Source organism: Pongo abelii, chromosome 12 (assembly GCF_028885655.2).
Source record: "Pongo abelii isolate AG06213 chromosome 12, NHGRI_mPonAbe1-v2.0_pri, whole genome shotgun sequence".
NCBI classification, from domain to species: Eukaryota; Metazoa; Chordata; class Mammalia; order Primates; family Hominidae; genus Pongo; species Pongo abelii.
In genome coordinates, this window is record NC_071997.2 from 64,050,964 (window position 1) to 64,078,553 (window position 27,590).

The 27,590-nt window shown below is 39.5% G+C and overlaps 1 protein-coding gene across 3 annotated transcripts; it reads left to right on the forward strand.

Annotated features, from left to right (window-relative positions):
* On the forward strand, nucleotides 1-27,590 carry CNRIP1 (cannabinoid receptor interacting protein 1). 3 transcript variants are annotated; one of them, XM_054548124.2, is made up of 4 exons: nucleotides 67-294; nucleotides 600-844; nucleotides 2,765-2,915; nucleotides 26,575-27,590. In XM_054548124.2, the coding sequence occupies exons 2-4, from the start codon at nucleotides 666-668 to the stop codon at nucleotides 26,737-26,739; spliced, it is 495 nt and encodes a 164-aa protein (XP_054404099.1). In that variant the 5' UTR covers nucleotides 67-294; nucleotides 600-665; the 3' UTR covers nucleotides 26,740-27,590. The 3 variants fall into 3 exon arrangements, with proteins under 3 accessions (XP_024098553.1, XP_054404099.1, XP_054404100.1); XM_024242785.3 differs by having other exon boundaries at nucleotides 1-844; XM_054548125.2 differs by lacking the exon at nucleotides 67-294 and having other exon boundaries at nucleotides 721-812.

Below are 27,590 nucleotides of genomic sequence, written 5' to 3' on the forward strand. Positions count from 1 at the left end.
ACTCATATTTCCTGAAATTTAAATCACCGGCTAGCGGTTTCCTGTCCCCGCTTCCCGCCTCCCTTTCCCCCCCTCAGCCTCCTCCCGTCTGGCTGGCGCCGGATCCGCGAGCAGCAGTGTCCACCTCACTTAGTTGGCCGAGGCGGTATCCAGATTCCGGGAGTCTCGCTCCTTGGCATAGTGGTCGCTTAACTCCAGCGCCTTCCCCAGTGCCTCCCAAACCTCTCGTCCTCCTGCCTGGGGCTGTTCTAGGAGGAGCCTAAATGTCCGCTTCCCCAGCTGAGGGGGATTGTGGTGCGTAAACAGGATTAACTCCCTCGCCCCCAGCTGCGCGGATCTGCGCGGCGGCCTGCGGGCCAGAGCGAGCCTTCGGGTGCATGGAGGGCGCCGCAGTGGAGCGGGGGATGGGGAAGCGCGCGGCCTTGGAGCAGTCTCTTGGGCCCGCTTCCTCGCCGAGTGGGGAGGGGGGCCACAGCCTAAGGAGCTGCTCCTCAAAAGCCCGGGCGGACGGCGGCGACGGCGCGAGTTCCTAGCGGCAGCCTCAGCTCCACCACCTCCCTCACCCTCCCCGCGCTTCCTCTCCGCCCCTCGCGCTCCAGCCACTCGGCCGCAGCCCGCGCTGTCCTCCGCCCCCCGGAGCCGCCGCGCCAGACCCTCGCCCAGACATGGGGGACCTGCCGGGCCTCGTGCGCCTCTCCATCGCGCTGCGCATCCAGCCCAATGACGGCCCGGTCTTTTACAAGGTGGACGGGCAGCGCTTCGGCCAGAACCGCACCATCAAGCTGCTCACCGGCTCCTCCTACAAGGTTGAGGTGAAGATTAAGCCCAGCACGCTGCAGGTCGAGTGAGTGCGGGGCGCCTGGTGGCAGCAGGGTCCCCCATGGGTACAGGCGGAGGACTGAGGCCCCCAGGACAGCCCGAGCTTCTCAGGGGCCTCTGGCCTCGCGCCGCTCCCAGCGGGCTCGGGGGTTGGAGGAAGAGGTCACTCCCTGTCCGCCTTCGTCCCCTTCCTTCCCTTTGGCTTGTATTCCTCCATTCTCGCTTCCCTCCACCCATCGCAGTGACCTCAGTGGGTTCTTTAAAATTAGTGACAAGAAGCCAGGGTTTTTGCTTGTTTGTTTCTTATAAATTTCTCCTGCCTTCTGTCCAGCCTTGGGCGCAGAACCGCAGGCGGTCGCGGTGGAGCAGATAGGAGAGGTCCACAGGGTTCACCCACCGCAGTCCCAGCCCTCCTGCGCGCGGTCCAGGCGGCCCACTGGGTCTACCCGCAAGGCTGAAGGAGGCAGAAAGGAGGAATGAGGTGGAAAGGCAGGGGAGGGGTGGTTACTGGGGCTCCCTGAGGGATGCTCCCCACTCCCTTCGCCATTCCGTGGCTGGGACCCTGGGGTGGAGCAACAGACACTAGTAAGAGAGCGGCCGCCCCTTCTCTGGCCTAGTTTCACGGTTTTCCATGCCGTATGCTTTTCTTTTTCTCCTGAGTTGTCTGTTCAGGCTGCACATGGTGCCTGGGATTAGCAACATCCTCACAGAAAGAGGATGTTTTTTGGTTTATCCATGGCAGGGACGATTTCTTCCCAGCGACCGCTGGATGTTGCACCCAGTAGACCTCTGGCGGGAAAGTGTGTGGGAGCATGCAGTAGCCTACAGGGAAGAACTGCGGGTGGAGCCCTTTACCTCTCGCTTCTACCTAAGCTTCTACCTACCAAAGTCTAGTCTGCAGAGAGAAATTAAACCAGCATTTATTGTATCTACTACATGGTGGGCATTATTGCGGGGGTGGAAGGACTTTGAATTCATCAGATACTACTTATAGCTTACGTTTTAATTCAATAAACTGGTATTAGCCTTCCAAGGTGCAAGGACCTAGAATCAAATCTGGATGGTTTCTGGTACTCCTGGTTCATCTATTTGTCAGCATCCCCCACACCTCCATCCGCCGTTTATTCTCACATTTCCCAGTGTTCTGTGCACCTGGATATAATCCAGGCTTTTCCTTTCCCTTCTTTCCTGCCAACCTTATCCCCGGAGTTATGTGTTAATATATTCCTTTTTTTTTTTCCAGAGTATTCCTCTAGTGTTCAAACTAATCTAAAAGTTAATTTGTTAGGAATAAAACTATTTTTTCTGGTTACATTTTAATGCTGTCAAGGATTTCTCAACTCTAACCCTGTGGTTCTCAAACCTGAGTATACATCAGAATCACCTGGAGGGCTTGTTAAAACACAGATGCTGGAGCTCTCCCTAGAGTTTCCAGTTTAGTCTATGGTAGGGCCTAAGAATTTGTTTTCTAAGGTCTGTAGGTGATGCTGATACTGCTGGTCCAGGGACTTGGCTTTGGGAACCATTATCCTAACACAAAAGAATGATGCCAGTGAGAATTTCTGATGGTGTGGAAGGCTTGAGTTACTCCAAATCATAGGACCCCTGATTGTTGAAACAGGAGAAAAAAATATTAGAGGACGAGTTCAGTGTTCTCAATCCTACCCGCATATTAAGATCACCTAGATAACCTTAAAATAAATGTACCAGTGTCCAAACTACATCCCAGGCCAACTGAATCCTAATGTCTGGGGCTGGGGATAGGTAGGTTTTTAATTCATAAATAGGAGAAGCACTGCCTCCTGAACTTGCAGAACTTTCTCCCACACCACAATGCCCCCCTTAGCGAAACCCTGTAAGTTTCCTGCCTAGAGTTTTGGTCCAAAACAGGACAGGGTGCCTAGGCTAATTTCAACCATATGTGGTCAACTCAAGTCTATTGCAGGAATATTTCCATTGGCGGTGTGCTTGTCCCACTGGAACTGAAGTCTAAAGAGCCTGATGGGGACAGAGTTGTTTATACGGGTACATATGACACAGAAGGTGTGACCCCAACCAAGAGTGGAGAACGGCAACCCATCCAGATCACCATGCCGGTAAGGCCTGCTTGGGGGTATAGGAGTGTGGTGCCATGGAAAATGGAAACCACAGAAAAGAAAACAATCACTATCTCTCTCTACGAAAAGGTGTGTTGGGAGCCAATTACTGTGGAAATTGAGTTGTGGATTTCCTTCAAGTATCTGCTGGAGAGAGAACTACTTAATTAATGCTCTTTTGCATGACAGACTGACCCTGTAGATGCTGAAAAGACATCATAAGTAGAAGCAGATGGTTCTGGAAGAAACAGTACCTATATTGCCATTTTCCCAGTTTAGTCTACATCAGAACTGGTTTAGATAATTGGCCGTGAAAAGTTTCTGATTCCAAGTAGGCCACAATTTTCTGGTTAAGAGAAAGCTGACTTGAATGACACTTTGCTACTTAAAGCTAAATGGAGGAGCCAAAAAAAGTGTCATGGGAAATAATACACCTCTTATATATAATATCCTATAATACACCTATTATATATAATATACACCTATTATATATACACCTATATAATGTAAAATATATATACACCTATATTATATATAATATATGTATTATATATAATATACCTATTATATATAATATATGTATTATATATAATATACCTATTATATATAATATATGTATTATATATAATATACCTATTATATATAATATATGTATTATATATAATATACCTATTATATATAATATATGTATTATATATAATATACCTATTATATATAATATATGTATAATATATAATATACCTATTATATATAATATATGTATAATATATACCTATTATATATAATATATGTATAATATATACCTATTATATATAATATATGTATAATATATAATATACCTATTATATATAATATATGTATAATATATAATATACCTATTATATATAATATATGTATAATATATAATATACCTATTATATATAATATATGTATTATATATAATATACCTATTATATATAATATATGTATTATATATAATATACCTATTATATATAATATCTGGTAATCCTATCAGATATCATATATAATAAAATGATATACCCTGGTAATATGGCCCCAAGTAAGAAAAAACAAATTGGTAGAAAGGATAGAGTCAAGACATAGATTTAACTATATGTGCAAACATAATAAATAGGTGAGGAAGCAAGCTTGCTAAAGCACAGGAAAAGGAAGGTTCACCTAAACTGCTGCTTGCAAACTGGGCAGCCTTTTCCCTCTGCAAGAACAACCTTCAACTGTCTGCCCTCTAGCTTTATAGGAAGTATCACAAGGGTTCTCAAATGTTGGTATGCATGAGAATCTCCTTGGGAGTTTGTTTAAAATTCCAGTCCTAGGTTCCCTCTCCAGTGATCTTAGCTCAGTAGAGCTAGGGTGGGGACAGAGAAACTCTTAGCAAGCATACCAGATCCTGAAGAGGATGGTGTGGGAATGCACTTTGAGAAATGCCTGTCTAACCTTTGGAACCTTAAAGTGTTCCCAGTCCCTAATATACTTTTAAAAACCACAACAGTCACATAAGGAAATAATCTAGCAGCTCATCCCGTTGCATCCGGTGTTTGAATTATTTTTACAAAGTGCTCTGTTCTGTCAAAGAACCTTCAACACAGAAAAATACAAAAATGAGGGAAATGTATAATTCCTGCAAGAGAGAAGTATTGTTAACACGTCAATAAATGTTCTTAGAAAGTTGTTTCTATGTCTTTGAATATATATGTGTGAGCCTGGGCAACATAGTGGGACCCTATCTCTAAAAAAATTTTTTTAATTAACCAGGTGTGGTGATACCACACCTGTAGTGCCAGCAACTTGGGAGGCTGAGGCAGGAGGATCACTTGAATCCAGGAGGTTGAGGCTACAGTGAGCTATGATCACACCACTGCACCCCAGCCTGGGTGACAAGAGTAAGACCCTGTCACTAAATATATATATTTGAGTATCATTCCATATATATACTTTTTTTCTACTTGTATACATCTTTCGATGTCAAATATATGCCCATATATATGGAATGTCATTTTAAAGTCTGTATGGGTATTGCACTTTATGAATGTATCAAATTATCCTCAGCCACTTATTGCTGATTATTTTTGGTTTTCGGTATTATAAAGAAAACCACATTACAAATCACTGAGTACTGTAAAATTGTCTAATGTTTTCTTGATTCCTAGAAGAAATGTGCATGTTAAGGCATCTTATAAGACTGTCTTACCTCCAGAAAAGCTAGGCAATTTACACTCCTATCATCTGTATTTAAGTATCCATTTCTCTCTGCACTAGGTATAGTTTGTCATGTTTACATATTTTTAATCTGATTGAAACAGTTTAATTTTTACTTACTGTTAATTTGAAATCCTGACATGTTCATTTACTATTTGTATTTGCTTCATGGGTTATATGTTCATAGTTTTCACCCATTTTTCTGCTTAAGTGTATCTTATTGATTTTTTGAAAAATCTTTATAAATTTAAAATCATCATTTTTATCACATCTTGAGTGTTCATTTAATATTTGAATTTTTACTTTGTTTACAATATAAACTATAAATTTTGTAGTCAAACATCTTAGCCTTTTTCCTTTATTATTTTGCAGTTAAGATTCAGCTTAGAAAGTCTTCTTGACTCCCAGATTAATTAATTACATATAGACATATACACAGTGGCATTTGTGTATTTTCATCTGAACTCTTATTGTCTCATTTGTTAAATTTTAGATGAATTACAGATTTAGATACTATTTCAGATCATACTTTTATATTGGAAAGTATTTGCCCACAATGTCCTAATACAATTATTTAAATAATCTATGCTTCTCCAAAGGTCAGTTTCATAGACATTTCTTATATTGCAAAAATTTTATCTCCTCCTGTACTCCCTAATCTATTCCATTGATCTGTCTATTGTTACACCAATACTCTATTGTTTTAAATACACTGTTTTCATAATATGTATTCATATACTTTGTAACTGACCACCTTACTGAACTAGCTTGCTAAAATTTTTCAGCTAATCATCTTGGGTTTTTCATATAGATGGTCAGAATCTCAATATAACTGTCTTTTTTTTTCCTGGTCATATTGCATTGTCTAATGTTTCTAGAATAATGTTGACGGCTACTAGCAGTCAATTACAGCTAGTAGCAGTAGTTGGAGATAATTTATCTTATTTGATATATTTGATGAATTACGTGAAGTAATACACTTCCAAATACTGAACTGTATTTCTTACAATAAGCCCTACTTAAACATGTATTATTAATATATTGCTAAATTCTATAGACTCTTTTATTTAGAATTTTTAGATTTTTTAAATTTGCTTGCTTTATCAGCAAATATTTGAGGATTTCCTGTATATCAGGGACTCGGGGGAAGAGTGGTGAACAAAATAGATAACCCGGGTTTCATAGAACTTCTGATCTCAAGGGTGGAAACATACTTTATACATGATTATCAATAATAAGGCAAATAATTGCTAATATGAAATGTATAGCAAAAAAGTAATGCTGTTAGAGTATATACCAAGGGTCTTATCCTAATCCAAGATTTGCGGGATGGTTTTCTTGAGGAAAAAATGAAGGATGAATAAGAGCTGGGGAAAGAAAGAGCATTTGAGGAAAGAGTAGTTGCAAAAGTCAACAGCTGGAGACAGCATATGTGTTCTAATGGATGAGAAGCCCAACATGGCTGGCAGAGAGTGAGGCAAAGACAGTACAAGATAAAACCAGAGAGGTAAGTAGGGGTTAGATGATATAGAACCTTTTTGCCACTAGATTTATCCTAATGACTATAGGAATTCATTGAAATTTTTGAAATCAACTTTGAGATATGATTAACATAAAATGCACCAACTTTACAGTTACATAGGTTTTGACAAGTAGATTCTACTATATAATCACCACCCCAATAAAGATACAGAACACTTCTATTACCCTGAAAATTATTTGCAGTTAATTCCTCCCAACCTAACCTATCCTGAGCTTGCTGTCTCAATATGTTAGTTTTAACTAAGAATTTCATGTTGGCCGGGCACAGTGGCTCACGCCTGTAATCCCAGCACTTTGGGAGGCCGAGGCGGGCGGATCACGAGGTCAGGAGATCGAGGCCATCCTGGCTAATATGGTGAAACCCGTCTCTACTAAAAATACAAAAAAATTAGCAGGCCGTGGTGGCGGGCGCCTGTGGTCGCAGCTACTCGGGAGGCTGAGGCAGGAGAATGGCATGAACCCGGGAGGCGGAGCTTGCAGTGAGCCGAGATCGCGTCACTGCACTCCAGTCCGAGCGACAGCGCGAGACTCCGTCTCAAAAAAAAAAAAAAAAAAGAATTTCATGTAAATAGAACAGTGCTGTTTGACTTCTTTCACTTAGTGTAATGTTGAGATTCACCTATGTTGCACATATCAGTAGTTGATTCATTTTATTGCTGAGTAGTACATTATATTGTGTGGATGTACCATAATTTCTCCCTTTACCAATAAATGGACATCTGGGTTGTTTTCAGCTTTTGCTATTATGAGTAAAGCTGCTGTGAACATTTGAGTATAAGTCTCAGTGTGAACACATTTTCATTTCTCTTGAGTAAATACCTAAGAGGACAATTGCTAAATCACATGGTAAGTACGTGTTTATCTATGTAAGAAATATCCAGACTGTTGTAGCATTTTGTATATCCACCAGCAGTGTATGAGAATTCTAGTTGCTTTACATACTCAGTGCATGTCTTTTTAATTTGGAAATGCCAAAGGCATAGAAGACCCAAAACAATGTTGTTTGATCTATATTGTAGTCCTTAAAACAGGTAGCATAAATCTTCCAGCTTTGTTTATTCAAAGTTATTTTGTTTATTCTAGGTCCTTTGTGTTTTATATAGATTTTAGAATGAGCTTGTCAATTCCTCCAAAAATTGGGATATAGAGTTTCCATTAAATCTGTAGGTCAACTTAAAGATATTTGACATCTTAATATAGAGTTTTCTATACCATGAACATGAAATATCTCTTAGGTCATCTTTAATTTTCTCCACAATATATTACAGTATTTCCTCTACAGACTTTATACATATTTTGTTAAATTTATTATTTCATTTTTTGAATTCTATAAATGGAATCTTTGCTGGTATATGGAAATAAAATCGATTTTTTGTATACTGGTGTTGAATCCTGAGACTTAGCTAATCTCACTAATCCTAATAGCTGTTTTTGGAGGATCCCTAGCATTTTCTAAATATGCTATCATTTCATCTGTAAATAGTTTCCAATTTGTATTCCTTTTATTTATGGCCTAATTGCAATGGCTAGGACCTTAGCAGTATGCTGCTAAATAGAAATGGTGAGAGTAGACATTCTTGTCCTTCAGTCTGAGGGAGAAAGCATTCTGTTTTTCAATACAAAGTATAGTAGCTGTAAGGTTCTTTATTGTAAATCTTTTTATCAGGTTAAGGAAGTTCTACTCCTGGTTTACTGAGTATTTTTTATCATGAACATATTATGACATGTTTTGAAATAGTTTTTCTGTATCTTTTGAAATGATCATAAGGTGTTTTATTCTGTTTATGGTAGATTACATTGCTTTTTCAATGTTAAAATAACCTCGAATTCCCAGGTTAAATACCACTGGTCATGGTTTATTCTTGGTATGTATAAGTGGATTTGATTCATTAATATTTTGTTAAGGATTTTTGACATCTTTGTTCTGGGGGGATATTGGTCTACGGTTTTCTTATAATGTTTTTGTCTAGTTTTGTGTATCAGAGTAATGCTGGCTACATAAAATAATTTGGAAAGTGTTCATTCTTTTATTTTCTGGAAGAGTTTATATAGAAATGATATTTTTCTTAATGTCAGATAGAATTCACCAATGAAGGCATAGATTATACTTTATTTGAATATTTTTTATTACAAATTCAATTTCCTTAATAGATATTGGGCTATTCAGGTTTTATTTCCTGAGTTTTTGTAATTTATCTTTGAAGTCATTTATTTCAATTAAATTGTCAACTTTATTGCCATAAAGTTGTTTATAATCTCCGCCATTCTTCAATGTCTTAGGATCTCTAATAATATCTACTCTTTTACTCTTTGATCCTTTTTTTCTTTTTTTTTTTTTTCTGGAGATGGAGTCTCACTCTGTCTCCCAGGCTGGAGTGCAGTGGCACAATCTCGGCTTACTGCAATCTCTGCCTCCCAGATTCAAGCGATTCTCCTGTCTCAGCCTTCCAAGTAGCTGGCATTACAGGTGTGCACCACCACACCCGGCTAATTTTTTGTATTTTTAGTAGAGACGGGCTTTTGCCATGTTGGCCAGGCTGGTCTCAAACTCCTGACCTCACGTGATCCACCCGCCTTGCCCTCTCAAAGGACTCAGATTACAGGCATGAGCCGCCGCGCCCGACCTACTCTTTCACTCTTGATATTCAAAATTTTTATTTTTTTCCCCTCTGATTAGTCTAGCTAGAGATTTCAGTTTTATTGGCCTTTTCAATATCCTAGCTTTTTTTTTTTTCACATGCTTCACTCTGTTTTTCTACTTCATTGTTTTCTAATCCTATATTTATTCCCTTCCCTTGTTTGCTTTGAAATATTTTAATTTTAAGTATAATACATATACAGTAAAATGATCCCTTCATAGAGTTCTGCTTGTCAGTAGTTTGGTTATGATGCATCTTAACTGGTTTTTTTCCCCGTTGGGGATCATTGAATTTCTTGAATCTAGAGGTTAATGTTTTCACCAAAATTGGAGTATTATTAACCATTGTTTTGTTAAATACTTTTTAATACTTCATTCTCTCCTTTCTTTGTAGGACCCCATCTAAACATATGTTGAAAAGCTTGGTATTATCCCATAAGTCTTTGAGGACATGTTCAATTTTCTTTCTTTTTTTAATGGATCTTCAGATTAGATCATTTCTACTGATGTATCCTTAAGTTCACTGATTCTATTTCTAGTCTTGTGCTTATCTTCTAAATTCTATAATATTTTTTAGCTCTAGAATTTTCATTTGTCTTTTTTATAGTTTCAGTTTCTCAAGATTCCTTATGTTGGCTAATTGAGACCATGTTTTCCTTAATTTATCTGAGCACATTTGTAATTGCTGGTTTGAAGTATTTAATAAACCCAACACCTGGCTCTAGTTAGAGTAAATTATTATAGCCTGACTTTTTTTTCTTGAATATGGGTCACACTTTTATGTTTCATTACATGTCTGGTAATTTTTGGCTACAAACTTAACATTGTGGATAGTTTATTACCAACTCTAGTTTCTGCTTTATTCTTTTGGGTATTACTGGTTTTTTGTATTCTAGCTGGCAGTAAACATTCCTGCACTCAAACTTCAAGTTCTATCTTCCAGCAGTATGCAGTAGCTGATCTCTTTGCTCAATTTTTATAATTTCCAGTTGCTGCTTTTCTAGCCTGGTCTCCTTTTGTGCCCATGGAGCTTAGCAGTCAGCCAAGGAACTGGACAGCTTATACTGAGATTTTTGGATATACCCACCCTGAGATTCCCCTATTTCTACAGCTGGTCTGTCAATCCAAAACTGTTTTGTCTTATTTGAGATGGAGTTTCACTTTTGTCGCCCAGGCTGGAATGCAGTGGCGCGATCTCAGCTCACTGCAGCCTCCACCTCCCAGGTTCAAGCGATTATCCTGCCTCAGCCGCCAGAGTAGCTGGGACTGCAGGCATGTGCCACCACGCCTGGCTAATTTTTGTATTTTTATTAGAGACAGGGTTTCACCATGTTGGCCACACTGGTCTCAAACTCCTGACCTGAAGTGATCCACCTGCCTTGGCCTCCCAAAGTGCTGGGATTACAGGAGTGAGCCACCGTGCCTGGCCAATCCAAAACTCTTTACTCTGACACCTACTTCTGAGGTTAGGGAATATACTCAAAATACATACATACATACACACATACATACGTAAATATAAAGCAGCTGTTAATCTTAGCACAACTTTATCTTTCAAGGATTGACTTTTTGCTGGTTTGTCTGCTTTTTCAATGGCCCCTGTAGGGTGTCCCTGTCCCACTGTCCTTCATATGCAGTTAGCTAGGGATTACAGCAGAGTTTATAGTCAGATTTGGGGTTCTATTCCTTCTGCAGATCTCTTTCTTCCAGGATTTTTCTAGGTTATTTCCAGCTTCTCTGCCAGTCCTGATGCTGTCTTCTGCTGCTTCCAACAGATAGGGCTGTCATTTTCTCCTGCTAGGCTTTCAAGGGGTTGAGTAGTACCCCTTTCTGGTAATGTGATAAGACAGGCACCTTAAAAACACTCTAGTGCCAGTGCTTAGATTAGAAGGGGAGACAGAAAAGCAAAGAACAATTAGAAGGCCTTTGCAGTCTTAAATTTTGGTATTAGGGTTAATAGCTTTGCGAAGTGAATTAGGAACATTTTTTATAGTTTATGCTCTGAAACAATTTACATACCATAGGACTTAACTGTTACTTGAAAGTCTGACAGAAATTTTCCCATAAAAGTCAGGACCAAAAATAAAGATATTTAGAAGGAATGTCTTGAACTCTCAATTTAGCCCATAACTTTTGCCTTTTGGGGGTTTTATTGAGTGACTATTATGTTTTTCTGAGGAAAACATCCATTTCTACAGAATTTTAAAATGTGTTTTCAGTAGCATATATTAAATGCTACTGATAGACCAGTTAAACCATCAAAAACAACACCCTTAAACAAGTTTAGAAGCACTTTAACTGAGTTGCACATTGACACTGGGCTTTCGAAAGTTATGAAAGTTTGCTGTAAGAAATAGCTGTGTGTAAAAACAGCTCACAGCTAAATGCCCTAAATGTTTCATGTGGAGTGTTTTCATTTTTATTTTTGTTTTGTTTTGTTACAAATTAGAGTTAGAAAGGCTTTTTAACTTTTTTTTCTTCTGGGAAACTGAGAATATTTCTCTCCGTTCTAATGATGAGATGATTTAACCCCTTCTTTTTCAGCCTGTTTTCTGAAGTCTGGGTCCACCTGAGATATTTCAGTGCTCTCACTGAAAGGGGTGGGGAGAGGGCAGGCATCTCTCTTGTTCATCTAGTCATGTGCTACCTTATTGGGTAGAAAAAAAAAGTTCTACAAAAACTTTAAAATCACTGATAATTGACAATCTGTGTTTTTTTAATTTTTGCACCAGCAACCAGACAGCCCAGCATCAAATCTAAGCTCAAACCAAGCATTATGTTTAATATGCTTATATTTCAGACCATCATTATGTGTGTTTTTTCATTTTATATAAAATGCTAAACACCTTCTTAAATTCTTTGTAAAATGATATAGGTATAAATATATAAATTAAGGTTAAATAAGGTGGGAAAATTAAATTATAAAATCTAAAATTATGGAAAAATCAAAATAGAGTAGAAAAATTAACTTGATTTTCAAATAGAAATAATAAAAATAAGAAATTATGTCTCTACACAGTATAAAGTGAGAATAAAACAATAGAAATATGACACTTCTTTAAGAGTCTGTGATATTTTAAAAATACCAATCTTCAACAGAAATATTGACAAAACATTTTCCAGAAGAAGAAACTAAATTAAAATGTAGAAATGTGCATTCTTGTAAATGGTAATGAAAAGTAAACTAGGAAATCTATTTTTTAAAAGTAATTCCCAATGACATCCTTTTTTTTTTTTTTTTTTTTTTTGAGAGACAGAGTCTCACTCTGTAACCCAGGCTAGAGTGCAGTGGCATGATCATAGCTCATTGTAACCTCAAACTCGTGGGCTCAAGAGACCTTCCTGCCTCAGACTCCTGAATAGCTGGGACTACAGCCACATGCCACCACGGCAAGCCAATTTTTAAATTTCTTGTGGAGATGGAGTCTCACTATGTTGCCCAGGCTCATCTCAAACTCCTGGGCTCAAGCAGTCCTCTCACCTCGGCCTCCTAAAGTGCTGGGATTACAGGGGTAAGCCACCACACCTGGCCCAATGATATCATTTTTCTAAACAATGCTTTATTTGCTGTTAACATTATAAAATAGTTTGTATACTTTAAAAGGACCAAAATGGCCATATGTGGGAACAGCCATAAAGATTCATTTCTTTTGAACAAATAATTCCACTCCTATTAAAGTAGACATATATACAAAATTATTTATTAAAGCACTTTTTGTTAGAGGGCAGCTGACGTATCTAATATCTGAGGAGTAGTCTAATTGTCATGATACATCATGATAGAGTCCTATGTCATCATTAAAATTGGAACAATGAGGCCAGGCACAGTGACTCACACCTATAATTCCAGCACTTTGGGAGGACAAGGCAAGAGGATCGCATGTGGGCAGGAGTTCAAGACTAGCCTGAGCAATATAGCAAAATCCTATTTCTACAAAATAAAAAATAAAAAATGAGCCAGGCGTGGTGACATATGCCTGTAGTCTCAGCTACTCTAGAGACTGAGGTGGGAGGGTTACTCTAGCCCAGGCATTCAAGGCTGCAGTAAGCTGTGATCAAACCGCTATACTCCAGTCTGGGCCACAGAGTGATCCTGCCTCAACAAACAAGGACAAAATTGTAACAATATGTAGTTAGACAATATATACAATCGTATAACATTTTGACAAAATTGCAACAATATGTAGTCAGACAATATATACAATTGTATAACATTTTGACAAAATTGTAGCAATGAATAGTTTGACAATATACACAATTGTATAACATTTTGACAAAATAGTAACAATGATATGTAGTTAGACAAGATATACAATTGTATAACATTTAATGTTAAATAATTGCAACTGTAAAATATGTATATGTGAAGGGGATCTGAAAGTCAACTGAATCAAAATGTAAGGATTACTGCCACCTTAAAAATTTGCTCAAATTTATGAATCTTATTTCACTTTTTAAAATCATGCAAATCATCTAAGATGCTGGGACACATTCCTAGCCTTCCCCTCTGTGCCCAACCAAAAGGAATTCTACAGGGACTTGAATGGCCTTCTGTCCTGTTTGGTGTGATTGTAAATGACAGTATTCGAGAATCTGACTTTCTTCAAAAAATAACTAATGCAACACCCTTAAGGGTAAGCTTGTAATCTTTTTTTTTTTTTTTTTTTTTGAGATGGAGTCTTGCTCTGTCACCCGTGCTGTGGTGCAATGGTGCAATCTCGGCTCACTGCAACCTCCTCTTCCCAGGTTCAAGCAATTCTCCTGCCTCAGCCTCCCGAGTAGCTGGGATTACAGGCACCCGCCACCACGCCCAGCTAAGTTTTGTATTTTTAGTAGAGATGGGGTTTCACCATGTTGGCCAGGCTGGTCTCAAACTCCTGACCTCAGGTGATCCTCCCACCTCAGCCTCCCAAAGTGCTGGGATTACTGGCGTGAGCCACTGTGCCCGGCTGCCATTTGTCATCTTTATACCATGTTAGAGCTAAAAGTGGCTTTAGAGATTAGATAGTGGAATACACTTTTCATTGAAAACTCAGGCCCACCAAGTTCAGATATGTCTAGGATCACACAGTTAATTAGAGGTAAATAGCATCCTGATACTCTTTTTTTTCTTTTTCTTTTGAGATAGGATCTCACTATTACCAGGCTGTTATCGCACTGTTACCCAGGTTGGAGTGCAGCAGTGTGATCATAGCTCACTGCAGCCTTGACCTCCCAGACTCAAGCGATTCTCCCACCTCAGCCTGCTGAGTAGCTGGGACTACCACTGCGTACCACCCACACCCAGCTAATTTTTTTTTTTTTTTTTTTGTAGAGGTGGGGTCTCTGCTGCCCAGGCTGCAATGAAGTGGCATGATTCTAGCTCACTACAGCCTTGACCTCTGGCAAGTGATCCTCCCACCTCAGCCTCTCAAGTAGCTGGGACCAGAGGCACGCACCACCATACCCAGCAAAACTTTTTTATATTTAGTAGAGACAAGGTCTTGCTATGTTGCTCAGTCTGCTCTTGAACTCCTGGCCTCGAGTGATTCTCCTGTCTCGGCCTCCCAAAGTGCTGGGATGGCAGGCATGAGCTACTATGCCCAGCCTTAATACCTTCTTTACTTCCAGGTGTGTGTGCGTGTTTTTTTTTTTTTTTTTTTTGACAGAGTCTTTCTCTGACGCCCAGGCTGGAGTGCAGTGGCGCGATCTCGGCTCACTGCAAGCTCCACCTTCTGGGTTCATGCCATTCTCCTGCCTCAGCCTCCCAAGGAGATGGGACTACAGGCGCTCGCCACCACGCCCAGCTAATTCTTTTGTATTTTTAGTAGAGACGGAGTTTCACCATGTTAGCCAGGATGGTCTCGATCTCCTGACCTCGTGATCCGCCTGCCTTGGCCTCCCAAAGTGCTGGGATTACAGGCGTGAGCCACTGCGCCCGGCCTACTTCCAGTTTTAATTCTGACATTTCTGACTTTTCTTAGGCACCCATACTGATGACATTTCCCTTGACGAACTCTGAATAATCCAGGGACTTGCTACTTAATTGATTGGATTTACCTGGACATGTCAAGTTTTCACAATTGTCCATGAGAATGTGGTGTCTATATATATTTAAATATATATTAAATATATATTATATATGTTTTATATATATACACACACACATATATATATATTATATATATATATTTTTTGAGATGGAGTTTCACTCTTGTTGCCCAGGCTGGAGTACAATGGCGCAATCTTGGCTCACCGCAACCTCTGCCTCCCGGATTCAAGCAATTCTCCTGCCTCAGCCTCCCAAGTAGCTGGGATTACAGGCATGCGCCACCATGCCCGGCTGATTTTGTATTTTTTAGTAGAAACAGGGTTTCTCCTTGTTTGTCAGGCTGGTCTCAAACTCCGAACCTCAGGTGACCCACCACCCTCGGCTTCCCAAAGTGGTGGGATTATAGGCATGAGCCGCCGCACCTGGCCCAGTGTCTATATTTTTTAATACATAAGTTTGAAGTGTTGGTGACTTTAAAATGTCATTGGATTGTGTTGGCTATCTGAAAGCTTCAAGACTAGAATAAAAAATTTGAACTTAATACAGGAGCTGGTGACCTTATCAGAAAACCTATATTTTCAATCATTTTCTTTATTATCAGCCTATTAGAAATAAGATACAAACACACCTGTAGTCCCAGCTACTCGGGAGGCTGAGGCAGGAGAATGGCGTGAACCCGGGAGGCAGAGCTTGCAGTGAGCCGAGATCGTGCCACTGCACTCCAGCCTGGGCGACAGAGCGAGACTCCGTCTCAAAAAAAAAAATAAAGAAAAAATAAGATACGAACAGATGACCAGTGCTCAAACCAAAACCTATGTGATCATGGTGGGGAACAATCAACTGTCAATCAGCTGCTGCTTCTAGATGTGAAAATTCACATATAGAAACCTAGCCTTTACTGCTGGATTCACGAGTTACAGTTAGGGACCGCAGACCTTTTTCTTAAAACATACCCTCAAATCATCTAGTAACTAAGCTAAGGCTCTCCAACTTTTTTTTTTTTTTTTTTTTTTTTGGGATGGAGACTCACTCTGTCACCCAGACCAGAGTGCAGTGGCATGATCTTGGCTCACTGCAAACTCCACCTCCCAGGTTCAAGCAATTCTCCCTGCCTCAGCCTCCTGAGTAGCTGGGATTACAGGCACCCACCACCACACCCATCTAATTTTTGTATTTTTTTTTTTTTAGTAGAGATGGGGTTTTCACCATGGTGGACAGGCTGGTCTTGAACTCCTGACCTCAGGTTATCTGCCCGCCTCAGCCTCCCAAAGTGCTGGGATTACAGGCATGCACCCCCTCCACCTGGCTGGCTTTTTTGTTTGTTTTGAGACAGTCTCGCTCTGTCGCCCAGTCTGGAGTGCAGTGGTGTGATCTTGGCTCACTGCAGCCTCTGCTCCCAGGTTCAAGCAATTATCATGCCTCAGCCTACAAGTAGCTGGAATTACAGGCATGCACCATCATACCCAGCTAATTTTTTGTATTTTTAGTAGAGACAGGGTTTCACCATGTTTGCCAAGCTGGTCTCGAACTCCTGACCTCAGGTGATCTACCTGCCTTGGCTTCCCAAAGTCCTGGGATTACAGGCGTGAGCAACTGCGCCTGGACTCTCCAACCTGTTAATGGATGCCTGGACAGGCAAATAAGAATTATGGTAAGTAATAATATCTTTGTTTTAATGACTAAGTCTGAATCATTTTCACATTAAAACAAAAGAAGACCCTGTGCTTCAGCTATTCAAAAAGATATAGAAATTCTCACTTTACAGATCCAAATAGGAAGAAGTTTTGAATCGAGTGTTTTTGAAACTGTTTGAATTAATCTTCTTTCCTAGTGTTCTGTTTACATCTAGAGCAAAAGAAGCGTGAATCCAACCTGCTAAGACCAGAGGCCCAGAGGGAGCAGTAGTAGCATGAGGAGGTGAACAGGAAATTACAGCTCAGGTCTCCCCAAGCCAGGTCAGCTCCAGAGAGGAGTTGGGGAGGTCTCCTCTCTGCCCTCTGAGTACTTGGAATAGAAGGAAGAGTCTCATTTATGATGACCTCCTCCACACTTACCCAGTGCTCAGGATATTTTAAGTGAAAGGCTTATTGGCCCTCTAAGACCTCATTAAAATTCTGGCAATTTTAGTATTTGCAGTTCTGCTTTAAGTTAATATTTCCTTTCAACTCTGATGACATATCCTAGCTATTATTGTCTTTTGAGTCTTGCTTAAGAGTCCAAAGTTGATATCAAGTAGTTTAAAATGTTTTTCGGCCGGGCGCGGTGGCTCACACCTGTAATCCCAGCACTTTGGGAGGCCGAGGCGGGCAGATCACGAGGTCAGGAGATCGAGACCATCCTGGCTAACACAGTGAAACCCCGTCTCTACTAAAAATACAAAAAATTAGCTGGGCGAGTAGCAGGCGCCTGTAGTCCCAGCTACTCGGGAGGCTGAGACAGGAGAATGGCGTGAACCCCGGGGGGCGGAGCCTGCGGTGAGCTGAGATCTCGCCACTGCGCTCCAGCCTGGGCAACAGCGAGACTCTGTCTCAAAAAAAAAAAAAAAAAAAAATTTCAAATCACTGAATACATGATTCTGGGATAACTGGCTATTTGGGGGAAATGTTACTGTTCTTTTCTGATATCACACTTCAAAGTGAACTGGTGAAAAAATCATTGGTAACATTTATAATCTCCTAAACTGTGTTGCTTTGATTTGCCACTGCCCATAGTGACACTGCAGCTACTGTCAATGACATTTCACAGCCCTTTACTGCCTGCTGAAGCTGTGAGTGGCCACTGAAGTCAGGAAATAGTCAAATGCCATCTGACTTAGATTAATGGCAATGATCTTCAGATAATTCTAGAGGCCCTGGTACTGGGAGCTAATAAAGTGATACCCAACTTTATGCCTCTCAAACCCCATTTCACAGAGCAGTGTGACTAATTCCCAATCAGTCCCTCCAAGGAGAAAGGCCAGATAGAGAATCTATCTGCACGAATCATCATCATAATCCCTTTTGTTGGCTCTCTTCACTGGGAGACTGGTGAGAGTTTGGAGGAAGAAGGCAGGGAGGTATATGAGGTGGTAATGAGGCTGAGTATGTGTGAGTGGAGGGAAATAGCCTTCCATATATAGAAATTGGTCCTCGTGACAGCTGTCTAGTCTAGTATTTGGTGAAAGCTGTGACTTTATACAACAAATTATTAGAAATGAGTAAGAGATAATCATAAGATGTAGGAAATTAAGAATAAGCAAAAGATATAAATAGGCAATTTATGAAAGAAATACAAGTGGCCAATAATTATATGAAAAATGGTTTTGTCTCACTATTGGTAAGTAATACAATGTCAACTTTCATGTAAAATTGGTGAAATAATAAAGATAATTGTTCAGGGCTGGTGTATTTCTTTATGAAATATGAATTTTATAAGTTAATATTATATCCTGAAGCCTTGCTAAATTCACTTATTCTACTGGCTATTTGTTAAGATTGCTTAGTATTTTTAGCGGACACAGTTGTTCACTGGATAGACCGTTTTATTCTCTCCACCACCCTTTTCTTCCTCTTGCCTTAAGGTACTGGCTAAGACCTCAAATGCAATGCTGAATAGGGGCAGTAAGAATACATATTCTTGCCTTGTTTCCCATCTGACAGGGAAACCACTCGGTCTCTTGCCATTAAGGATAAAGTTAGCTATAGGTTTTTTGTCAATGCCCCTTAATGAAGTTGAAAAACTTTCCTTTGCTGAGAACAGAATCAATGATGCACTGTAGGGTGCTCTTTCTCCATCTATGGATATGATTATATGGTTTTTCTCCTTTATTCTGTTAATATGGTAGATTTTCAAATGTTGAACCACCCATGAATTCAGAAGATAAATCCCTGTTGGTTTTGACATATTATTTTCAGTATATATTGCTAGATTTGATTTACCAATACTTCAAGGAAATAAAAATTATAAACAAATTTTACATATATGCCCGTGAGGAATCTGTCTATAATTTCTCTTGTAATATTTTTGTCAGGAATTAGGGCAATATTGGCTTCATAAAATTATTGGAGAACTGTCTGCTGTCTGAAAGAATTTATGTGGAATTGGTGGCTTTTTCCCCTTATATCTCTGAATTTATCAATGCAGCCATTTGGGCCTGAGAGATTTTTAACTACAAATTCAATTTCCTCATTAGGTAGATGTCAACTCATAGTTTGTGTCTTTCAAGGAAGAACTTGTCCATTTTGTTGAAATTATTAGTATAAGGTTTTCCTAATTTAAGGTCTATAGGATCCATGGTGATGTCCTCTTTTTCATTCCTAATATTCGTATTTTTTCTTGCTCAGTTTTGTTAGGGGTTTATCAATTTTAGAGACATTTTCAAAAAAAACTAGATTTTAGTTTCATTGTTTTCTCTGTAGTCTTTCTTTTCTAATTCATTGATTTCTGCTATTTCTTTTCTTTTTTTTTTTTTTTTTTTTTTTGAGGCAGAGTCTTGCTCTGATGCCCAGGCTGGAGTGCAATGGTGTGATCTCAGCTCACTGCAACCTCCGTCTTCCAGGTTCAAGCGATTCTCCTGCCTCAGCCTCCGGAGTAGCTGGGATTACAGGCACCCACCACCACACCCGGCTAACTTTTGTATTTTTAGTAGAGATGGGGTTTCACCATCTTGGCCAGGCTGGTCTTGAACTCCTGACCTTGTGATCCACCTGCCTCAGCCTCCCAAAATGCTGGGATTGCTGGCATAAGCCACTGCACCCAGCCTCTTTAATTCCTTTCTTTGTCTTATCACTATATAGTCACCAGACTGGCTAAAATTGAAAGGACTGGCAATGCCAAGTGTTGGAGAGGATATAGAGCAATTGAAATTCTCATTGCTAGTGAGAATATAAAATGGGCACAATCACTTAGGAAAAGTTTAACAGTTTCTTATAAAGACAAATGTACTTTATAAGACCTAGAACTTTTAGTCCTATTTAGTGAAGAGAAATGGGAAACATTTACTAATAAAACCTCAAACAATTCAGGAATAGAAAGGCTTGAAATTCAGCAGAAATTGATAGGTCACGCCACACTAAAAGTCACAGGTGCATATTTGTACTGAATTTGTTTACTAATGAAGTAACATCATGTTTCTATGAATAAGATTGTTCTGTCCTCCCAAGTCAATGGATTTCTAAGTGATCTTGATTAATTTCATGTCTGCAGTAGAAGTAGGTGGCATGGTGAATAGAAGTACAGTGGAGATTCTATGCCAATGGGTTGTAAGACCACCAAAATTGTTTAAAACAAGCTTTTCAGATTCCTCATTTGTTATTGAGGACAAGAGACGAGTCTCCTCTCCTTGGAATCAGATGTGTTCTCTTCCACATTAGTTGTGAAGTAAAAAGTGGACCAGGCTTGCAACTCGTAAGGACACTACGGCAAATAAAATGTCCAGGTAGAGTGTCTGTCTCCGCTGGGGCTGCTAAAACAAAATACCATAGATTGGATGGCTGAAACAACAAACATCTATTTCTCAGAGTTCTGGAAGCTGGGAAGTCCAAAAATCAAGGCAGTAGTCTGATAAGGACCCTCTTTTTGGTCCATAGATACTTTCTTGATGTATTCTCATATGGCAGAGAAAGAAATCATCTTTCTCATGTCCCTTAAGAGGGCACTGAACCCATTCATGTGGGCTCCACCCTCATGACCCTCATACTTCCCAAAAGCCCTACCTCCAAATACCATTACAGTTAGGATTTAGGCTTCACCATATGAATTGGGGTTGGAGGAGGGCATAAACATTCAGTCCATAGCAATGCCCTAAAGCATTCTACCTGTGACAATTCATGTAATTTCTCATTCAGGGAGAAAAAAAAAACTGTCCACTATAACCATTTATATCAGCAGTTTTGAACAGTGATATAGCTCCTAGCTAGGAATTAGGAGACCTAGGTTCTTGTTCTGCTGGCTTTGGAGTCTAGACTGGGGGCAAATCATCTAACCTCTCTGAGTCTTAGTTTCTTTGTCCGTAAAATGGAGATAATAAAACCAGGCACAAGATTAAAGTGGAATGATGTATGTGAAAGTATCACATAAAATAGAGTGCTATACAAATATACAGAATTATACCTGTGCATAAATTGTACCACCTAGGAGCCTGCCTGGGTAGATTCTCCTTAGAAGGGACAGATGCGTGGGGAGGGAGTGAAGAGCCTGTATAGTTGTTCCTGTTTTTTAAGAAGAATGTGAGCTTTCAAGACCCCATCTGTTCCTAGCCAGACAAGAAGAAATTCTGAGCTAGATAGTAAGAGGCCCAGGAAATAGAGCTCCAAAAGAAAGAATAGGAAGATGGCTAATAAGAAGTATAAATAGCTAAGGCATCGGGGAGAGGAAGACATATGCATAGTTACCAGCAGTTACATTTACTTCAATGTGACCTTAGGGCCAACATTAATAAACCAAATATGAAATTTTAATATGAACACTTAAATATATCTTTAGCTGTGACTGTTGCTATCAGCAGATTTTAACTTTGGTCTCCTTTGTTACTGAGAATTCTTAGATTGAGACTTTAAAATTTTTTTAGACATAAGCCTTACGTTTTTCTTGTCTGTGGTTGTAATCAGCTTCGTGGGCTTTTTATTTTTATAACCAACTTTTATTTCAAAAAATAAAAGCTCAGTATTGTTTCTCTCACTTACGTAGCATGATTTTAAGCTGCTTCCTTCAAAATATGAGCTGGTATTTGAAAAGTATTATAAAATATTTTTAGTATAAAGTTTATATTTCAGTGTATATTTTATTACAAAATATTTTTATAATTTGGAATTCAAATGTTAATTGAATTGTAAAATTCAGTTGCACTTAAAGTGTGCAATGCCTTGTGCTGGTCAAAAATAATCAATACTAAATCCTCTTTAAAAGTCTTGGTAAATTATAAAATGAGATTTTGGTTTATACATACCACCACTAACCTATTGTGAACAAAGTCATAATTTCATTAGAATGTACATATTTTTAATAGAATTTATAAAATCCCTTGGGCTTTCAGGTTGTATATATTATTGTAAGATGATAAATCCAGTTCACCATTTAAAAAATTTCTGATTTTAAAAGTAACACTTATTGTAGAAAAAATCTGAGTAAAGATAGAAAAATTCAATTTCTTTACTTAGAAGGTAATTTTCATTTTTTCCATACATCTTATTTTACATATTTGAGCTCATAATGTATATAAACCATTCCAATTCATTTCCTTTTAACATTGTTCTAAGTATTTCCTTGAATCATCGACAACCCTAAATTCCTAATGGCTCTGTAAGTTTATCATATAGATATGCCAGCATTTTCATATTTTCCTAATGTTGGATGCTTAGATTGTTTCTGATACTCAGAAATTGTCACTAAGTTGTTAGAGGAATAGCATCTCTTTAAAAGTGTATATTTCTTTAATTATTAATTACATTTGAATGTTTTTGCAGGTGTTAGTCATTTTTTCTTTTTTCTTTTTTTTTTTTTTTTTTTGAGACAGGGTCTTGCCCTGTTGCCCAGGCTAAAATGCAGTGGCAAGATCTCAGCTCACTGCAACCTCTGCCTCCTGAGCTCAAGCGATCCTTTCACCTCAGCCTCCTGAGCATCTGGGACTACAGACACACACTCCCATGCCCAGCTAATGTTTTTAATTTTTTGTAGCAACAGGGTTTCACCATGCTGTCTAAGCTGGTCTTAAACTCCTGGGTTCAAGTGGTACTGCCATGTTGGCCTCCCAAAGTGCTGGCATTACAAGCATGAGCCACTGTGCCCAGCCTATGGTTTTTGTTTTGTTTTGTTTTTAATGAACCATTCCATTTTTTTATTCCAATGTTCCTCGTAGTACTTACTAATAATGCATATAGTCCTTTATATTAAGGATAATGACTATTAGGAAATACAGTTTTGTTTTTTTCTGGTAAAGTAATCATTAAATTTTGAAAATACAAATAAGAATATAGAAGAAAATCTGCTGGGTGCAGTGGTTCATGCCTGTAATCCCAGCACTTTGAGAGCCCGAGGCTGGTGGATCACTTGAGGTCAGGAGTTCGAGACCAGCCTGGGAAAAATGGTTAAACCCCGTCTCTGCTAAAAAATATAGAAATCGGGCCGGGTGTGGTGACTCACGCCAGCACTTTGGGAGGCCAAGGTGGGTGGATCACGAGGTCAGGAGTTCGAGACCAGCCTGGCCAACATGGTGAAACCCCATCTCTACTAAAAATACAAAAAAAAATTAGCCAGGCGTGGTGGCAGGCGCCTGTAATCCCAGCTACTCAGGAGGCTGAGGCAGAAGAATCGCTTGAAACTGAAAGGTGGAGGTTGCAGTGAGTGCCACTGCACTCTAGCCTGGGCAACAAGAGCAAAACTCCATCTCAAAATAAAATAAAAATAAAAAATACAGAAATTAGCCAGGCGTAGTGGCACACACCTGTAATCCCAGCTACTCGGGAGGTTGAGGGAGGAGAATTGCTTGACCCCGGGCAACAGAGGTTACAGTGAGCTGAGATCATGCTGCTGCACTCCAACCCTGGGCAACAGAGCTAGACTCCATCTCAAAAATATAATAAAAATTAAAAAAAGAACATAGGAGAAAATAAAACAGTCCATCAGGATTTCTAACATTAAATACACACACAGACACACACACACACACACACACATATATGTGTGTGTGTGTGTGTGTATAGTGTATATATATATACATTTTTTTTTTTTGAGACAGGGTCTTTCTCTATTGCCCAGGCTGGAATGCAATAGCATGATTATAGCTCACTGCAGCCTCAAACTCCTGGGCTCAAGCAATCCTCCTATCTCAGTCTCACAGGGTGTGCCACCACACCCAGCTAGTTTTCAAACATGTTTTGTAGAGGCAGGGTCTCACTATGTTGCCCAGGCTAGTCTCAAACTCCTGGTCTCAAGCAATCCTCTCATCTTGGCCTTCCAAAGTGCTGGAATTACAGGTGTGAGCTGCTGCACCCAGCCAAGTATAATTTTAACTGAATTAATACTTCATGTTCTTCATGGTATTCTGCTTAGTTCATGTAACAATATAAAATAAAAACTGTATTAAATACTTTACATTTAAAAATACTACATAGTATTCCATTATATAGATATGCCACAAATAGTGCCTTAAAGATGGACCTTTAGTGTTGCATTGTTTACTACTCTAAACTTTGTGATGTTCTTAAGATAAATTACAAATGGAATTGCTGGGCCTGAATGTACTCACACCTTTAACTTCATACAAATGATCCTTCCAAAAGGCTAATTCAATTCCCATTAGCAGCATTTAGAATACCTGTTTTCTTATAGCTCACTAAAAATGGATATTTCTATTTTTCTTAACTTTGAGGTATAGTTTACATGTAATAAATGGACTCATCTTAAGCATACAGTTCAATTAGTTTTGACCAACATATATGTACAGCCATGTAACCACCATCCCAATGAAGATACAGAATGCTTCCATCACCCCTAAAAAGTTCCCTCTTGCACATTTGCATCAGTTCCCCTTCTCACCCCAGGCCCTAGATAACCAGAAATGTTTCCTGTCAGTGTAGGTTACATTCTGTCACTATGTAGATGGATTCATACAGTATGTATTTTGGGGGCCTAGATTGTTTTGCTTAGCATGTCTTTGAGATCCATCACTGTTGCTGCTTGAATCAGCATGTCTTCCTTTATTGTTCAGCAAAAGGCCATTTTATAAATATACCAAAACTTGCCTATCAACAGGTGAATAAACATTTGGGTCAATTCCAACCTGGGGCTATTGTGAATAAAGCTGCTGTATGCTTATATAGGTCTTTAAGCCATGACTCTCTAAAAAGAGGTAATTCACTTTCATACCTGGGAGGTCTGTGGACTTGAGGTATATCATCCACTATTTCAAATCAAGCAAATTTCCCAAAGGAAAGCCTAGATCTTGTTTTGGGATCAAATTAGCAGGATGAGGCAATGGTGCAAGATATAATTTTGAGAGCATCTTGGAAAGCTATCTGGGAAGCACCTGATCACCCTCCTCCTCTATCAGCAAGAAGCATAAGACTCCTAATGCTCACTGCCTTCCTCTGTTCACGTCTTCTGGCTCCAGACAAGTCTAAGAATCCTGCCAAGTCAGTCCCTGTCCCCTCCCATGACAGGGGAGGGTCAGAGGAGAAAATAACGACAGGCATCATGCGGTTTAATGCCAGATCCCCTAAATAGCTCCAGAAGGCAGTAGCAGGGTCAGGCTACCCCACAGGCCACTTGAGCATCTGCCCAGTGGCCTCCAGGGTATTCCATGTACTCTTCTCAGCTGCAAGAGAAATGTGTACTTTATACCTCAGGAGAGTTCTGTGCAGTGATTTACAGGGCCTACCTTCTGGAAGTAGAATGCAAACTTCTTAAGAGCAACAATCCTGCCTTATACAAATTTTTATACATGCAAGGTACATAGTAGATACTCAAATATGGTTCTGGATAATGTATAATCTAAGCCCAAGATGTAGGCATGGACTCCTGACTTATAAGTATTCAAAGTTTAATAGTTAAAATAGGGCCTCTAACAAACACTTCCAATGAAATATTGTTGGTTATCACTTTGAATGAAATATTTTTCTTTGGAATTGAAACTAATGATGGAAATTATATCTTATGTAGATGTATTGTAGATAGGTTGTTTTGTACCATTGTATTTTGAGAAAAGCCAGTAAACTTTATTCCTTCTCTTCCCTTCGCCATTCCCCTTCTGTAGCAGGGACCATTTGGGGGGTGAACATGGGGGTTTGTTTTAGAGACAGAATCTTGCTTTGTTGTTCAGGCTATTCTGGAACCCCTGGCTTCAAGCTAGCATCCTGCCTCAGCCTGGGACTACAGGCGTGAACCACTGCACCTGGCCAGCAGGGGCCATTTTAGAGTAAGCTTTAAAATTCTAAGTTTTCAAAAAATTAAACTTGAAAAACAAGATAAACTTTGGAGTTATTTTTATTAAAAGCAATGTGATAGTGAGTGGCACGTTTGCAATGGGAATCAGATTTTATAGAGAAGAATGGTTTACAGACAGCTTTTTAGGAAAATATCTTCCATCATAAAGGAGGGAGCTAGACCACTAAAGGAAAGGCTTCTGAGCCTTGCAGACCAAGAGAATCTGGACCGGGTCTGCTTGATTATCCAGGAGCTACATCACTGATGTTAGCTCTCATCTATTGCTCATGGCAGAATGAGGTTTTTTATCAGGCATGTTTCTCTTCCCTCAGTTCACAGACATTGGGACCTTCGAGACGGTGTGGCAAGTCAAGTTCTACAATTACCACAAGCGGGATCACTGCCAGTGGGGAAGCCCCTTCTCCGTCATTGAGTATGAATGCAAGCCCAATGAGACTCGCAGTCTGATGTGGGTGAACAAGGAGTCCTTCCTCTGAAAGTGGCTCTTTCTGATGCTGCTGGACAATCTTTTCAGAAATCTACTTTTAGATAAACCAGCGCAGGCCTTAAACAAGGCACGCCACACCATTGCTGTTCCCCATCTGGTACTAATGACCTACTAGCCCTGGTTATTTTGAAAGTGTAATTCCCCTCTGACACAATATCCCTCACATACAAGATGGTGATATACCACCCCTGAGAATATTCCCATCTGTATTTTGTGCTGATGTTCCTGCATCCAGTTGTTCTCGGTCATACTTTTGACCACTCGTGACTGGAGTTCAGTGGCACTGGCAGGCTTGTCCTGCTCTTGACCATTCCACTGACTAACTATGGTGTGTTGTTTCCAAGTTAAGTGATTCCTCCCTTTTTTTGTTCAATGTTAAATTCAAAAATAACAATGTGTATGGGTCCTCCCATGTGTAATATGGTAACATGTAACTTGCAGTGTTTGCCAGCTTTCAAAGCAGGCTTTGTGAAAATGTAATACAAATAGCAGTGAATGGGACTCAAATGTTGTGCTTCCTATAAACAGCTCCACTCTTTCAGGGAAGGATGATAACAAACTAGAAGGACAAATATGTACGTATTTATAACGTATTAAAACTCTTTTAAGTAGCTTAAGGTATTGTGCAATGGCCTAGCCTAGTAGAAATGGGGGAAAAGCATTGCTGTGGACCATTTTTAAAGTGACAGGAGTTGTAGGGTTATCCCTTTGACAAGCTTCCATAGTCTTCAGACATGCACATTGATGGCATCCCTACAGTCTTCTTCACTTGACTTTGTAAAACTGCATATGGACCTGTAATCAACTTTTGATATTTCTTAATAAAGGCGTTGAAAATCA